The following is a 16,313-nucleotide window of genomic DNA, read 5'->3' on the forward strand; positions in this document are numbered from 1 at the left end:
AGAAATTTTCCAACTGGCCAGTGGTCGTTAGACCTGAAAAACTTAGTGGCCACTACTGTCGCAGTGTTTTAAAGTATAAAAAGGGGGGGGGGGGAACAGTTTTCACTACTTTCATAAAAATAAATAGAACTCTGCGCACTATGAAAAGCAATTATTCAATACATATTTATTCAAATGTGGAAAATTTAAAATAAAATAGGTTTTTGATTTTTTTTTTGAGAAAATGAATCAATAAATAAATTAGTAAATGAGAAGTTGGCAGGAAACTGCATTTTAGATGACTGTTTCAGTTTGTAGCAAAGCTTCCAAAGCAAATACAATTGTGCAGGTAATAATTCATTTTTTATGAAAATCATTTAAAAAGAAACATGATTTACTGTACATTATATGTAATCTTCAATAGTTTGTATTGAGGTTAACATCCATTCTGTTTTTGAAAACTTAGGGAAGTAATCTAGTCTATTTCCATCTTGCAAATGACCAAACATGGCGTCAACGCGCAAAATGCATGATTCTAAATAGATTTTTGAATTTGTAACATAAAAGTAGAAAAAAATTCAAAATACTTAAAATACTACAACTCAGATGAAATAGTAGTCAGTTTATAGCACATTAGCCTCTAAAGCAATGAAGATAAGATAACATTCTGAGGATAAAATTTTGCATTTTTTAAGACAATAATTAAGAATTAGCCGAAAAAATGGCCCATTTTGCATAATTTTCAGCAGTTTGCATTGCAATAAACATCCAATTATGTTTATGAAAACGTAGGGACTTACTTACCAAGTCTTGCGTACCAACATCTTGGGAATGACCAAACATGGCGACTACACCGAACATTAAGATATAAATTTTTGAATTTGTTGCAAAAAAATTATTTAAAAATAAAAATCTTCATAAGATTACACTTTAGTTGAAAAGTTTTTAGCGCTTTTGCGTCCAAAGAAATGAGGATAAGGTGAAATTTTAAATCTAAAACTTTTCATTTCTCAAGAAAATTACTTTAAAATAAAAATTAAAAAAAAAAAAAAAAAAAAAAAAAAACGATTTGCTGCACATTTTAGGTTATTTCATTAGTTTACTGTTAAATAAAACATCCAATTCTGCTTCGTTTTTGAAAACTTAGGCACTAAAGCATCTTATCTACTTTGATCTTGTGAATGACCAAATATGGCGACTATGTTTCTAGCTGATATGCTGAAAGCATCCATTTACTTTCCGGTCAAAAAATGATCTCTAAACGATCTTTGCCAATTTGAATTTCTTTTCTTTTCTTTTTTTTATTTTCTTTATTTATTTTTTCTTTCTTTTTGTTCTTTTGTAAAATTGTCTGCAGGCCGCTGAAAAATCTGCGACGCACGTCTCACGTCTCGCAGTTTCTGCTACCGGGGCTACAACTGAGTTTATAGTAAAATTATTTTATATTTGAATGAATTTTAAATTTAATCTCTTATTACAGGGTTCATACCCTTTAAGGAGAAAAAAATTTAAGCACTTTTCAAGAGTAAAAAAATATTTTTCAAGGTACTAACCTAAATTCGCACTATAAATATTGCATGCAGATTTCATTTAATGCTAACATATAAATAACAGGAAGTAATATAAAAAGTATAGGAAAACAAACTGTTTTTTCTACAAGAGACACTTTGATAAAAGATCTACTGTATTGAAAGTTTTCCTAAAAATGTCTGAAATGCCTAATCACAAAGAGAAGCAGATCACATGAGGCTTAGTTTCATATCCATATGTTCAGATTCAAAGTATATTTTCAAGAATCATAAAGCTTAGATTTAAATAAATAAAAAACCTCCATGATTGCAAGGCCATGAGTGCTTTGAACTTTTTTTTGGGGGGGGGGGGGGACTAATTCCCCTCTTAGCATGACAATGAAATGATGTACATAAATTCAACTTTATAAAATTTTATAATTCAACTTTGTTTCAAATACAAACTTTAAGTTAAAATGTTATGCACTCAATTGTTTACATTTAATACCCCCTATAAAAAAACAGTAATAACCGAAAATAAGCTAATAGTAATTAAAACTAAATTTGCAAAACTAGAAATTTGAATAAAAAACAAAAAATATTAGTTTTTTAATTATTTAAATAAAAATTAAAACGAGTTAATCTAATGTAGCATGTCAAAACAACTTCAAACTGCCAAAAATATAAAAATATTTATTAGATGCAAAACAATTGAAAGCTCAGATAAGCAAATTTTCACGAACCAAGTTCAATTTTGGCATGTTTCCCATAAAATAAATTTATTTATTTTCTACTACATTCAACATAAAACATGCTAATCTAAGGTAACATTTGGGAAAAAAAACATTCGATTGGGCAAAATATTTTAATATTTTCATGATGCAAAAAGATTGAAATTTCAAACACTAAAAGCCATTTTCCGCGAAGTCCGAGTAAGTTCAATGTTGCCATGGTTTCCAAAATAATTCCTTCCTTAATTATTAAAATTGAACGAAAAATAAGCTAATCTAAGGTAGCATATGTCAAAATAACTTCCTACTGTCAAAAACATGAAAATATTTACAAGATGCAAAAGGATTGAAATTTCAAACGTGAGAAGCAGTTGTCCAAGTAAGTTCAATGTTGTCATGGTTTCCAAACTAATTCCTTCCTTAATTATTGAAATTAAACGAAAAATAAGCTAATCTAAGGTAGCACATGTCAAAATAACTTCCGATTGTAAAAAACGTCAAAATATTTACAAGAGGCAAAAGGATTAAAACCTCAAACACGACGGCAATTTTTCGCGATACTGCATATTGAACATATGTTCAGAAAATTGCACTGATGAAATATTTTTAAAAGAATTACAAGCAATCTAAAGTATGTTTTAGATTGCTTGTAATGATTTTTGAAAGAATTCAAGCAATAAAGAAACTTTTCATACTTTTTCATGGTTTTCAAGCACTTAGAAAGTGAACTCTTTTTTTTTTCAAGAACTTTTCAAGATTTTTCAAGGGCGTAAAATTTACGAGCATATGCGTCTGAAAAAAAAAAGAAAATGGCGCGTGCGCCATGAGATTACTTCGAATTCATTTGCAAAAGGAGTGGTTCATAGCAGTGTTACTATTACAGTCAACTCGCAACAACTCTAAGTCCCAAGGGACCGGCTAAAACGTTCCGAGTTATGGGAAGTTTCCACAACAGTCTCAAGAGCTTAGGATCCAATAAAAACTTTGAGTTAAAGGAATATTTGAGTTATCGAGATCCGAGATCGGAAAGTTCATTCGTTATTGCAAATGAGAGGCTGAAATTCCGAGAAATATCGGTAGCACCCTGCTCCGATTCGACGTCATAACTCCTCCCCTAAACCTCTCTTTTTTATGGATTTTCATGCTGCAGCGGTTGAAGGAGGAGTAATGACGTCAATCGGAAGCGAAATAATACGGGAAAGTCAGTTTAAGGCGCCACGGCCGCATGTTTGGGTGTACAGTATCTTCTAACGCAATGGAAATTTTTTAAAATCTGATTCTTAAGTAAAAACAATATAAAAGCGGACTAATCGGACCAAAATGTTAAAAAGCGGTCTAAAGCGGACTTAACCCTAAAAAACGGACTTTGGTGGGAAAAGCGGACCATTTGGGAGCCCTGTATACTTCATGCTTAGACGTGTCAGTCAAAACTGATAATAGATCATTTACAACTCTGGATCCTAATTGCACATCAGGGGAGCCTTCTTTTTTGCCTGAATAAATCTCCAGTATCTACGGTAAGAAATCTTGTAGACATTCTTTAACATTTATGAACAGTTGGTATACGTCAAACAGAATTTCGTTTCGCTCGAAAACAATGCTAGCAAATTATTGAACTGCATTTAAAATATGAAGAATAAAATGCTCACTAATATTATTTTTTATTATCACGTGACAATGCAGCTGTCCGAGCAGGTGTGGATTCGGAGCCATATAGTCCGTCAAACAGTAGACTGCTATTATTTTCTTTGCTAACGAAAGTCATATCCTTTCAAAATATAAAAGTTGGTTTTGCCAACATCTACTTCAGAGTACATTCCAAATGAGAAGAAAAAAGAAACATATATTACGAAAAATGAAATTTCCCCTTTGAAGTCGAACGATTTACTTCTTGGAAATTTGACTCCCTAAAAGCGCCGATGTTCCAAAATTGGAACATGCTATTTTAAAGGGGTACATCTTTCAGAAATATCATTGTACATTTCTACAAGCATTTTAAAATCATACATTGAAGTATTTTTCACAACTATAATAAAAATCATCACATTTTCTGAAAAAACCAATTTTTGGTAAATTTTATAAGAAAAAGTTGCAAAAAGCTAAAAAAACACTCATCTTTGAAAAATCGCAATAAATAATTGAAAATATATAAACAATCAAGCAGGAAATCAAAAAATACTTTGAAATAAGACTAAATTGTGTTAAAAAAAAACTTGTTTATTTTGACGTTATTTCTTGGAAAATTTTCAGTTAAATATGATGTTCCATTTTTGGAACATTGGCGGGTAAACGGTTAATGAAACCGAAACAATGCTAGATATTTCAATCTCACTTTAAAATATATTTTTAAAATATTTCATTATATAGATTTAAAACTTCTCTATCCTCTCAAAAATAGTAATTATTATAAATTATTTTATTTTAACTTCATTTAAAAAAATATACGACACATTATGTAGGAAACTACGCCGATTTCCTTAGCGGAGGTCAAAATGACCCCCGCCGTATTTCTAGGTATACAAAAAACTGCCGTAATTCTAGTGTTAAGGCAATGTAAAATAGTAAGTGATGCATAAATGTTTTATCTTAATTTTTTGTAGCACAAAAAATTAAGAATTTTTATCAAAAATAGAAATATTTCTTTAAAACTATGAATAACTCTTTTTCAAACTACTATTAAAAATTTTATTAAATAATATTTTAACAGATGTATTTTGCTTTCTTTTTCATTATTAATTAATTAAAAGTTTACAAACATCTTCATGAGTTTTCAAAGTATTTAAGTTAGGGGACAGAATTGACATTTAAAAAGTAATTTAAATTATTTATTTTTTTTTAGTAGCTTATCATTGATTTATATACTTAAATGTCTTTGTAACGGTCAACTAATAATGAGTTGAATTTTTCATACTTGTCATTCGCAAAAGTTAATTTGTTGAGAAAATCCCCCATATGCCTTTCTGGAGCAACATGATGTAAGAAACGCATTTTGGAGTAGTGTGGGGCAATTGCCATAAGTTTCACCCCTGCAAAATTATTTCATGGTATACATAAAAGAGACCAAGAGAAACTAAATTCTTAGGAGCCAGGAGGAAATTTGAGGAGCCACAAAAATTATTCATCAGAGATTAAAGGCAAATGCAGCATAGCATGACTTCTAAAAGATTCTTTTAAGTACAAAGTTAGTAGCCAAAGTGTTTTCTTTACTTGCCCGGGCTTTGTCAGACACTGAATAACTAAATAATGAATTATTTGGTTTTAGAGCGATTTTGTGACGATTTTACGAGATGCTAGTGTTTTATAAAATTTTGTGATTAAAAGGTTTTAAAGAATTTCTTCAGCTTAAATCTCAAAATGCCAAGCATTAAACTTTTTTTGATGTATTGTTTAGAGTAAAGTAACAGGATAAATTTTGCATTTTAGTAAACGCTCAACTACGATCACAGATAATTATTTGTACAGGCTGTAAAACAAACATTAATTGAAAAATGACATCTTATATAAAAATTAGGTAAAGAGCTGCAATAAAAGATTATAATCTGTACCTCTGCAAATATTTCTGCTGGACTATGACCTGCCATTTTGGTTTGTTCTATCCTCTTTACAGTAGCTTTGTGCATCAAGGCAGCATGTTCCATGCTAAGTTCACTAAAAAATCGAGATGTGCTGTTTTCATCCAATACTACAAAAAAAGGAGGTATGTCATAGAATTTACATTAAAGTTACTGCCGATATTTTGTAAAATAAATCTTTGGACTATTTCTGTTACCATTATGAAACAAAAATTCTTCAGTTGAGATAATATTTCAATTTGGAAAAAAAAAAAAAAAAAACGAATATTGTACATCGAATAAACTTGAAATAATACTATCTAGTTTTTTTGAAGAATAGAATATAAGCCTGTTTCATACAAAAAGATGAATAACTAAATCTTAAACTCACTCATTTGTTTCAAAATTACTGATTAGGAACAGAATTTTCCAAAATAAGCCTCCTGAGAAAAAAGTAGCAGAACATTTTGGCAGTAATAAAAGCACCAATGTTCACATTTTTGGCTAAAAAAAATTACTAAAACTTCTTTGGTTATCCCACAACTAATATTTTCAATAGTGTGCTCTTAATTTTATCCCAAAAAGAAACTTACTAAAATATCTAATTTTTCAAAGTCCATAAATAGTTTTGTAATATCATTCACTTTTTAGACTAAACTGTTTCCTGATTTTATTAGATTTTTAAACTGAAACCTAATACTGCTGAACTCTAAAATCAGCAGGACCCTGGAATTCAGATTTTTGAGATTAAAAAAAAATAATTTTTTATGATATAATGATACAAAAAATGCAAATTTTTACCCGTGGAAAGACCATCAAATTGGTGAATAAAACAATAAAAAGGAATAATACATTAGAAGCACTAATGCTGAAATTGTATATTATACATAATAAATTAAAATACAACATACAAAACAGACAGGTAATTTATTCGTTACAAAACACTCAAAAATAAAGAGGCTGACATTTTTTATGCTGAATGCTTGTTGAATATTTCAGTGAGTGATTGACTGTTTCATAAACTTCTGCTTTTGGCAGATAAATTTCTTTTATTTTGCACAGACACATAATATACTGTTCATTTATAAAATCTGTTTGTTAGCATTGACTAGATTTTGGTTTTGACTAAATGAAATAGTTTCACTGTATTTTATGAGAAATGTGGAAATTGTTTGCAGAAAAATCTTTAAAATTAAATTGAACTACAATCTGAAAAATGTCCGCAATTTTGAAATTCAACCGTATTCTATAAATGAAGTAAACAAGTGAATTTTAGTTGCATTTCCTAAAATTGCAAACTAAATTTTTGATACAAAACAAACCATTAGCAAACTTACTCATTCTTTTTTCAGCAATAATTGTACAATCACCATCATTAGCAGTCATAGTTGATGAATCTTTCTTTTGACTTTGTTCATAATCCCAATGCTCAATTTCCAACTGAAAGGCTTCAGTATCATCTTCTATATACAGTCGTAAATCTTCAGGTAATGCAAACATCTGTTCAGGTCCAAGTTCAAAATCACCTTCTAAAAATCAAATATGTAAAATCGTTACAACCATAAACTACTTCACAATAGAATATATTTGAGCAAATGTAAATTCAGTTTTAAGCAGCTGAAATTATAAAGTAGTGATTGAAGGTCAATTGGGATAAATGGAAAAAAATTTCAATGTTTTAACTTGATATCTTGCCCTACCTCCTAGAAGTATTGATAAGGAATATCGCAATAATAAGCAAAAACTAGTATAAATAACTCTCGATTATCTGCAGTCTTCCACACTTTCATTTCTATAGGAAGGGGGGGGGGGGTTAAATGGATTCAAGTGCAACAGGATTGACATTTTGAACTAACTTGAGAAACTGACGAGTTTACAAGTCCTCTACAGACCAAAGAAAACTAATGACTAATGGTAAGAACTAATGGTCAGGCTAATGGTAAGAACAAAATAATTGATGTCCAAATGTTGAAATTACAGAGAATTAAAATGAGCGAGTTTTACATAAGAGAATGCAAATGGCTTCTAAAATTCTTATATGATCGGGATAGGCGTAAAAGAAAGTTAAAATGCTAAAAAAATCAGGCATTGTATGTTTTGTTCAGGTAGAGTTGAAAAACGTCTGTTTCAAACATTAAATGATTTGTTTTTTCAGAGGAAGAATTTTGTAAACCGTCTGTTACGAAAGGTAAAATATTGTGAAGGTCTGATTTTCAATGAAGTATTTTGTGAACTGTCTATTTATTAGATTAAATATTTAGGGAAAAGTTTGTAGTTTGTTTTGTGAGAAAATATTTTGTGAAGGGTCTCCTCCTTCAAAAAAACTACTTAAATTCTCAAAGAGAGACCACCGTGAAATTTTCAAATTTTTTTTAGGAACACCATCAAATTTTAGTACAATTTCAGGAATTTTAGGAGCTGAATTTTTTTTTAAAGGAAATTTAGGAAGAATGAGAACCCTGTAACTTCCATTTTTCAAAATACAGTGAAACTTCAATAAGTCAAAGTTGCAGGGAATGCGAAAAAAATTCGAGTTATATAAAATTTGTCTTATCGAATTAGAAAACAAAACAGCAGAATAATATAAAATACCACCACTGACAACCATTTAATTTATAAAACAGTGATCTCTCACTTATACGCGACCAAACGGGACAACGAAATTTTCGCGCACAAGTGAGATTTGTGCATAAGTGAAAAATCCAAAAATTAGCCTTAATGCAATAAGTTATTATCAGTTATAGTAATACAGTCAAACCCCGCAATAACGAACCCTCAACGGACCGACTTGAGAGATCGCTATAACCGGGGGTTCGCTACATCCGATTTTCCAAAAAATAGTCAAAATTCAGTAATATTTTACAATAATAATCATCATAATTGCACAATGACTTAATTAGTAGTTAGGGTAATAAAATTAAGTTTTAGAAATAACTAGTAACTATATTTTACTCAATAATAAGCAAATTAAAATTTTACTTTTTTTTTTATTTATCAGTAGCATGGAAGAAAGACGTTATTTTCGGTTGAAAACTTTTGGATTTTATATACATATCAATTTTTTTCTCAACTACTGCAAAAGAATCCACAATATGTTTGTCAATGTTTTCAGTCGCAAAAAAATTGTTCAAAATATTTACAGCTGCTTTTGCAGCAGAAATGGACCCAAGATTTTTTGTTTGATTTATAAACTAGAGAGAGTTTCTTCACGTTCTTAAAGCACCTGGGTTTATTCGATTTTCCAATAACCATCAACTTTCGTTTTTCAGAGCCAGTCATGTTAGCACAAATAAGTGGTTATCCGTGTGTTGGAGTGTTTTCCGCCGACACATTTTTCACCTTTTAACTTCAATGTTTGATTTGGAGTCAGCTTATAAAATAAGCCCGCTTCGTTGGTGTTAAAAATATCCTTTTCGTCGTAATCTCGAATGATGTCCGGCCACACATTTTGCATCCTTCACATCAGAAGAGCACACACTTGCAGCTTCACCCACAACTTTTCCACTTGTTATGTTGTGCCGTTTCTTGAATCTATCCAACCACCCGTTAGAACAGACAAACCCTTTTTCATTAAAATGTTCGGCAAATTCATTTGCCTTTGCCTGCAGAATGGCTCCCGTTATCGGTACATTTCTGTTCCTCTGCAGAGTGAACCACTTAAATAACGCTTTGTCTACATTTTCCCTTACTGCTTTTCGCATTTTTTTACAGCCGTTTATGTTTGTTTCATAGGCAGAAACAATTGCATCACGGTTCTGCTAAATAGTGGCTACAGTAGATTTTGAGAGCGAAAATTTTTTGCAAAGTGAGGATTAGATTTCGCCACTTTCTAATTTGCGAATTAATTACACATTTTCTTCAACAGAAAATGCTTTGCCTTTATTTCACCTGGCCATGATGATTTCTACCTAGTTCACACGATTATCCGCAGTGGAAATTAAACTAAAAATCAGAGCAAACGCACGAGTGACCAATAATCTCGTCCTCTGACTAAAACCAGTTGAGAAAATTGAGAGAGCTTGAAAACCGGCTCGCCCCCCCCCCCCCCTCCTGAAGAAGCAGCTGCTCTTGCAAGGAACAATAAATGAGGAATGTGGTTTGGACTAAAGATTTCCTAGAAAAAAGGTTGAGAATTGTAGAAGATGGAGTTTGCTGAGAGAACAATTGCTAATGAATTTCATTGGGGCATGTGCAAAGAAGAACTTGAAAAATCAGACATTTTAGGATCGTTATAGCCGATTTTTTCGTGTTTCTGGATCGTTATAAGCATATGGAATTGTATTAATGACATAGGGCTTCAGTTCGGACCAATTAAAAGGTTCGCTACAACAGGGAGATCGCTATATCCCGGGTTCGCTATAGAGGGGTTTGACTGTACTAATAGTATACTACACGCACATAATTTTTGTTTATGCATTGTAATTTAATAAAAATGTAAAATTTGAACTTGTACGGTTTGTCATTTTTTACATGGGCGTCGTGGCCGGGGGGGCCCGAGGGGTCTGGATCCCCTCAATAATTGAGAGTCCGACTCCCATAAAAATTTGAATTTGGAAAGATAAAATCCATTACTTTGGGAGAACTTATCGCTGTTTTAGTTCCAAAAAAGGGCGATAATGCACAGTTACATTTATCACACACAGTTACTTTTATCACACGCGCTGGCTAGGAAACGTTTCTTTATTTTGTGTGAAATATGCTGATCAAGATGTTTCAGTTTTTAAGATTACGTATTAAATGACACTGCTAATCCATTTTTACTATGTATACAAAAATATATATAGTTTTTTAAGCAACTTGAAATTAGCAGGGTTAAAGTTGGTCCCCCCCCCCCCCAATAAATTTTATCTGACGACTCCAGTGATTTTTTATACACTGAACAGTACGTAAGCGAATTCCCCAAAACCTAAAAAATGTCGCGTGATAAGAGCTGAAGTGTATGAGGATGCAAAAATTCTTCGATAGGCTACGTCAATGCTTGACTGCTTGACCACGACTTTTAGTGACATCAACCTTTTCGTATGTAACTTGTTCTCCCCTTTTGTTGTCCAATCACAAGACTAATTCCACCCCCTATTGCACACTTGTGCAAAAAAGAACACATTCTTTGAAGAATTCCGTGAGAAAAACGTGCATAAGTGAAAAACGCATATAACAGAGGTTGCGTATAAGCGAGAGATCACTGTATGAGCAAAAAAGTGATAGAATAATGCATCAAAGATAATATATCGTTGCCTCAGAGCACCAGTAGGATATTTTACTATTATTCCTGGGATTAGATATTTTACTGTTGTTCTGTAGCGACAATATATACTTGACCTAGTCAATGTATAATATGATGCTATGAATGTACAGTCAAACCTTGATATCTCGAACCTCCTTATCTCAAAACCCTTGATGTCTCAAAAAAAAAAAAAAAAAATCCCCAGCATTTTCTACAAAACTCCTATGTATTTTCCGCAGTTATCTTGAAATTCATTTTTCGAAACGCTTGATACGTCGAAATTTTTGCACAGAAGCTAGTTTCAATTGTCGTTTTCCTTTGGCAACTTTTGTAGTAAAACCAGTTCCAGGGACAATATTGCTTAACGTTTTTCAATCCTTTTGTTGTAAATTTTGTGAATAGAGGATTGGGGCAGGATAATAGGGGTGTGTTGGTATGAGGCATGAGGGAGGTGCTGTGTTTCCCCCAGAGTTTAGAATTTTTGTGCATTTGTTGTCCACTTTGAGGAAATGGGGTCGATTTTTCGTCCGTCAGTTTTCAAGCGGAAATGGAAAATGCGTTCCTCATTTTCATTGCTTTGCTTTTTTTACTCATACAAAATGGCTGCTGAGAACTTTTTGAATGTGGGGTTACTGGTTGAAGATAAAATTAGAATTTTTAAATTTTTAGGTGAAAAAAACAAATTGAAATTGTTGCTCATTTCAAAATCTCATCCTGTGCACTTTTGACAATTATAAAATTTCAAATCTAGTAAAATATTGAAGACTACTTTATTGATAATAATTCAAAGTGGTCCCCATAGTACATATATAAATGCATATAGCGTACGTGTGTGTAATTGTGAGAGATACTAGTGTAATTATTTTAAAACCTTGATAACTCAAAAACTCGATATCTGGACTTTTTTCCCCCGTCCCAAGAGAATTGAAATATCGAGGTTCTACTGTATAATATGACGCGTTTGAATAGGTTGGAAAAAAAACTTATAAATTTATGTTAGACATTAAAATTTTTACTCACAAGGGAAAAAAACATTTAAAAAAAATCTGTTATCAAACATTGCTTTCAGCAGAAATTTGTTCTACCATTAAATAGTCCTTGGATACTTTTAAAAGCATCAAAGAGAGAGCACCGCCAATCAAAACATTTTTTTTTTTTTTTTGAATTTTTAAAATTGTTGAAAACTTAGAGGCACATCAAACTTTAATGAAATTTCCCTCTTCTTTGCTACGCTACAATCACAGGGTTGCCACGGAAGTTCAAGAATGAAATTCCCTGACATTTCCAGGTTTTCCAGGTGGTTTTGTGAAAAATTCCAGGTTATCGATCTCCACCTTCATTTTGCAACATTAATATATACATCTCAAATTTTGATAAAATTTACCTCATTTTTAAACTTTACAAACAATGGTTACCAAATTTAATTTACTCAAGCTGAAATAATCAAAAATATGTACTAAGGGCGGTTCAATTTTTTTTTTTTTTTTTCTCTCTCAGCTCGACACCCCTTAGACCCCCCAAGTCGCTCAAGACACCCCTTATTTTTTTTAGACTTACTAATAGTATTGTGCTGTAAAAGTTTTAGCTTCTTACTCAAATTTTAAGAGGGTGCTCAATGACCCCTTAATTTAACATTAGCTCTAGCATAGAAAAAGTCACAAATTTAGAAACATTTAATTTCCCCAGCTGTTTTTTTTTATGTAAGTAATTATTTTATTGCAATGAATATGCATATAACTCGTGTAGATTATAGTATGCAAAATTGTTTTTTCAGTTAAATGTATTTTTTAACCCCCTCCTCATACTTATGAAGTTTGAGGGAGGGGGTCGAGCACCCTCTTTCAGTTGGAATAGGAAGTTAAAATTCTTCCAGTATTTTACTATCCACAAGTATAAAACATTGAGTGGTGTCCTGTTTTCTAGGAGAAACCTGTTTTTTTAAAGTGTATTTTTGAACTACCCTAATGTACTAACACAAGTGAAGCAAATCACTGTAATAAACAATTAATGTAAATGTAGCATATCTAATTTTCAATAGTGAGGAGCCACTGCCTTACATCAAGTGAAAGAACAGCAAAATTAACAATTGTGACATCTGTATCACAAAGATAAAGTTAATTGCTAAAATAATCTGAACTAAAAACTTATGAAACCTAAACTTTTTCAATTATTGCCTTCTACCCCACCAATCCATTGAACTCAAAGTGCTTGTAGACTTTGGCCTGTAAAAAAATCATGCATCTTTTATCTTCACATATTTCCCCTGTTTATTGCTCATAAAACACGGGTGCTCCCACCAAAGTTCAATGGCACAACCCCCACCCCCCAATATTTCCGAACGCCTTAGCGCTTTTTTTATTTTTAACCCTCTTTTTTATTTTTTTTTACCTATTTATTTATTTTTAATTATTATTGTTTTGAAAGAAAAGTGTACTCGCTCCCCAATAAAATACACACACACAGATGAAAATAAAAAAGTAAAATAATATGAGTAAATAATTTGAATAAAAATAAAGTAAAAAGAATAATTAAAAAATCCCCCCCCCCCCAAAAAAAAAATAGATGGCACAATTGCGCCATAATCACTCCTGTGGGCACCCTGTCATAAAGTTAAATTTTGAGCATTGATCAGAAACTTCTCCGATGTGCAAAATTTTTTTTAATCGGATTACTTTTATTTCGAAAGAAAGAAGCGCATTGGAAGTCTTGAAAGATCACTAGCAAAATACTAAAAGATTAGCGATACTTCTGTAAAAAAGGAACTTTAAGTTTAAAATTGTCTAACGAACTAAATTTACAGAACAAAATTGTTTAGAATAATACGATTTAATTAATTAATCTAAAGAAATAATATAAAATATGAAAAGATTATTGCAGCTCATTAAAAACTTCAGTCGCATTCGCAGACAAAACAATATACTGTGCATCATAACTTCAGAACTGCTGACGTAAACAAGCAGCGTTTAAACAGAGCCCGCTCAAACGAGGAAAAGAAGTACCTTTTGCGCATGTCCGCCGCTGACTGCTATGGCGCACGCGCCAATGCGAGGCCTTCGCGATTTTCCTCCTCTACTACTCTCTTTTTCTCCGGGTCAAACACTGAGAGGTTGGAGGCGCATGACGTCATTCGTTGAGTCGAAAGTGTCTAAGTTCAAATTGGACATTTGATTGCACGTGGACAACGTGATGAAGTTCATCGTTTTTTGTCATGTCCTGATGGTATTTCACTGGAATTTTGCTGCAAAAAGCCTGTATTTCGAAGAACGATAACTTTTAAGGTACGTATTCAATTTCTGTTTATATTTATGTCTTATAAATAACTTTTAAAATATTTAACTGCCGAAATGATGTATTTAGTAATTTGGCTATTAATTATTCACTGTTAAAGATAATCTTGATGCTCTGATTTTTTTACTATTATTTTTCTGGAATTAGATCTGGATTTGATTTAATAGATACACTTATGAATGCATGTGTTTGTGTGTTAAAATTATAACATTGCTTTTAAAAGTTGAAAATTTTGTGGAGAAACTTTGTTTATAATAACCTTTAGATAAAATTATTAAATGAAAATATCTAAATTAGAAATAGTGTAGTGTGTGTATATTATTTTTATACATATGTATATATTTATTATTTTTTTATTTCAGATGGGTCGAAAGTGCTCAGCAGGGGTGCAGAAAATGTTTTTCCTTCTAACATTTCCCCCAATCCATATGAAAATTTCCCCAAAATTTTAAGATACATATAAGCTTAAATAAAAATTCTATATCATTATAGGTTTAAAAAATATGTGTCACAAGTGTTGCTCTAAGTACTTGGCATATACATAGTAAGTCAGCAAATAAATACAGAGTTGCGAGGAGAAAATTTTTTAACTGCTAAAAAATAATTTGAACATAAATTTATTGAATGCAATACTTTACTACTTCATGACTCATTATATATGACAATATCCAACATTAGAAATTACTGAAAATTCTTACTAGGACCAGTGAGTGAATATATACTGGTCAGCAGACATTATCACCGGTCCATGTTAAAATTAACGCTAAATAACTCACCACATTTTTATAGTACTACTAGCATTCCCGTACCCGGCATTGCTCGGGTAATGGAATTAGCAGGGGTTAACAGTGCTTGGTGCACCTAGTTTCGAATATCCCCTATAATAATTACTTATTACCTATAACTTTTTCTAATTTGGGGAGGATTCCGGGGACCCTGGACTCCTATATATATATATATATGCCCTTCTCCTTAACCGATTAACTCTTTAACTGTTATTAACGATCCTTTTAACAGGGTTCATACTCTATTTGGATGAAAAAATTCCATGACCTTTCCAAGACTTTTTCATGACTTCAATGAAAATTTTCATGACCTCGTTACTCAAAAAGAATAACACTATTTAATCTCAAACTTGATAATTTTTGGAAATGAGCATTAGCAAAACATCTACATGAATGCTACAGCCTCATTGAAGCACTTACTCGTAATGGGAAAAATATAAGTGTACACTTAAAAAACCAAACTATTCTTATTTGACTTTCTCATATAAATATAAGTAAAGTAAAAATGCAGTGAAACGAATAGGATGATGCTTAAATGTCAGATATTTTATTTATAAACAGGCAGAATGATATTGAATGGGACAAAGGTTGAATGAGTCGTCACTAAGTTTCAATAAATTTGCTTCAAAAGTTGCCTTTTAGTGTCAACAGTGCATTTAATCATCCACGTTACTTGACAGTATTTTGATTCTTTAAAGTAAAGCCACATAGTTTAGTTTTTTATGTTTCTAAATCAGATCTGTTTTGAAAAAACCATTTAGTAATGAATCAATCTTCTGATTCAAAAGTATACTTGTTTTGTTTACTTATTTGCATATTTTCAAATGCATATAAATTAATAGAAACAGAAATTCCAGAACATGTTTGATTCCTGACATTGAACGTAGCAGTGGGTCACATGGATTAGTTTTGCGAGCCGTATGTTGGGCACTACTGTTTTAGAGTATTAGAATTCCTCTTTTTCTGTATTCTATAGCCTGACTAAAGACCTTTATTTTCCAAAACCTTCAACAAATGAAGATAAACTTTGATAAGTTTAATAATGAAGTTCTTAAGAGTGATGGAATCGAACTCGGATGCAATTGAATTGCTTTTTTTTTTTTTTGAGTGGGCGTGGCAAAACTAAGAACGTGAAATTTCGCTACTACAGAATATGAAACAAAAGAAGTGTAGAAAATAACAGTAAATTCAAAATAAATGTTGTCCAAGCAGTAAAATCACATCGCAAAAAAAGACAAGCGGCTGCG

At 31.6% G+C, this 16,313-nt stretch overlaps 1 protein-coding gene across 1 annotated transcript in view; it reads right to left on the reverse strand.

The window, feature by feature from the left end:
• The window catches only part of LOC129226759 (ubiquitin carboxyl-terminal hydrolase 25-like), a 106,312-nt gene that overhangs the window by 21,181 nt on the left and 68,818 nt on the right, over window positions 1–16,313 (reverse strand). The window contains exons 16-17 of the mRNA XM_054861389.1: window positions 7,107–7,298; window positions 5,764–5,900 (exon numbers count right to left, since the gene is read on the reverse strand). Of these exons, the coding sequence (XP_054717364.1) occupies window positions 5,764–5,900; window positions 7,107–7,298 (329 nt within the window). The remainder of the gene's footprint in view (window positions 1–5,763; window positions 5,901–7,106; window positions 7,299–16,313) is intronic.

Source organism: Uloborus diversus, chromosome 7 (genome assembly GCF_026930045.1).
Source record: "Uloborus diversus isolate 005 chromosome 7, Udiv.v.3.1, whole genome shotgun sequence".
NCBI classification, from domain to species: domain Eukaryota; kingdom Metazoa; phylum Arthropoda; class Arachnida; order Araneae; family Uloboridae; genus Uloborus; species Uloborus diversus.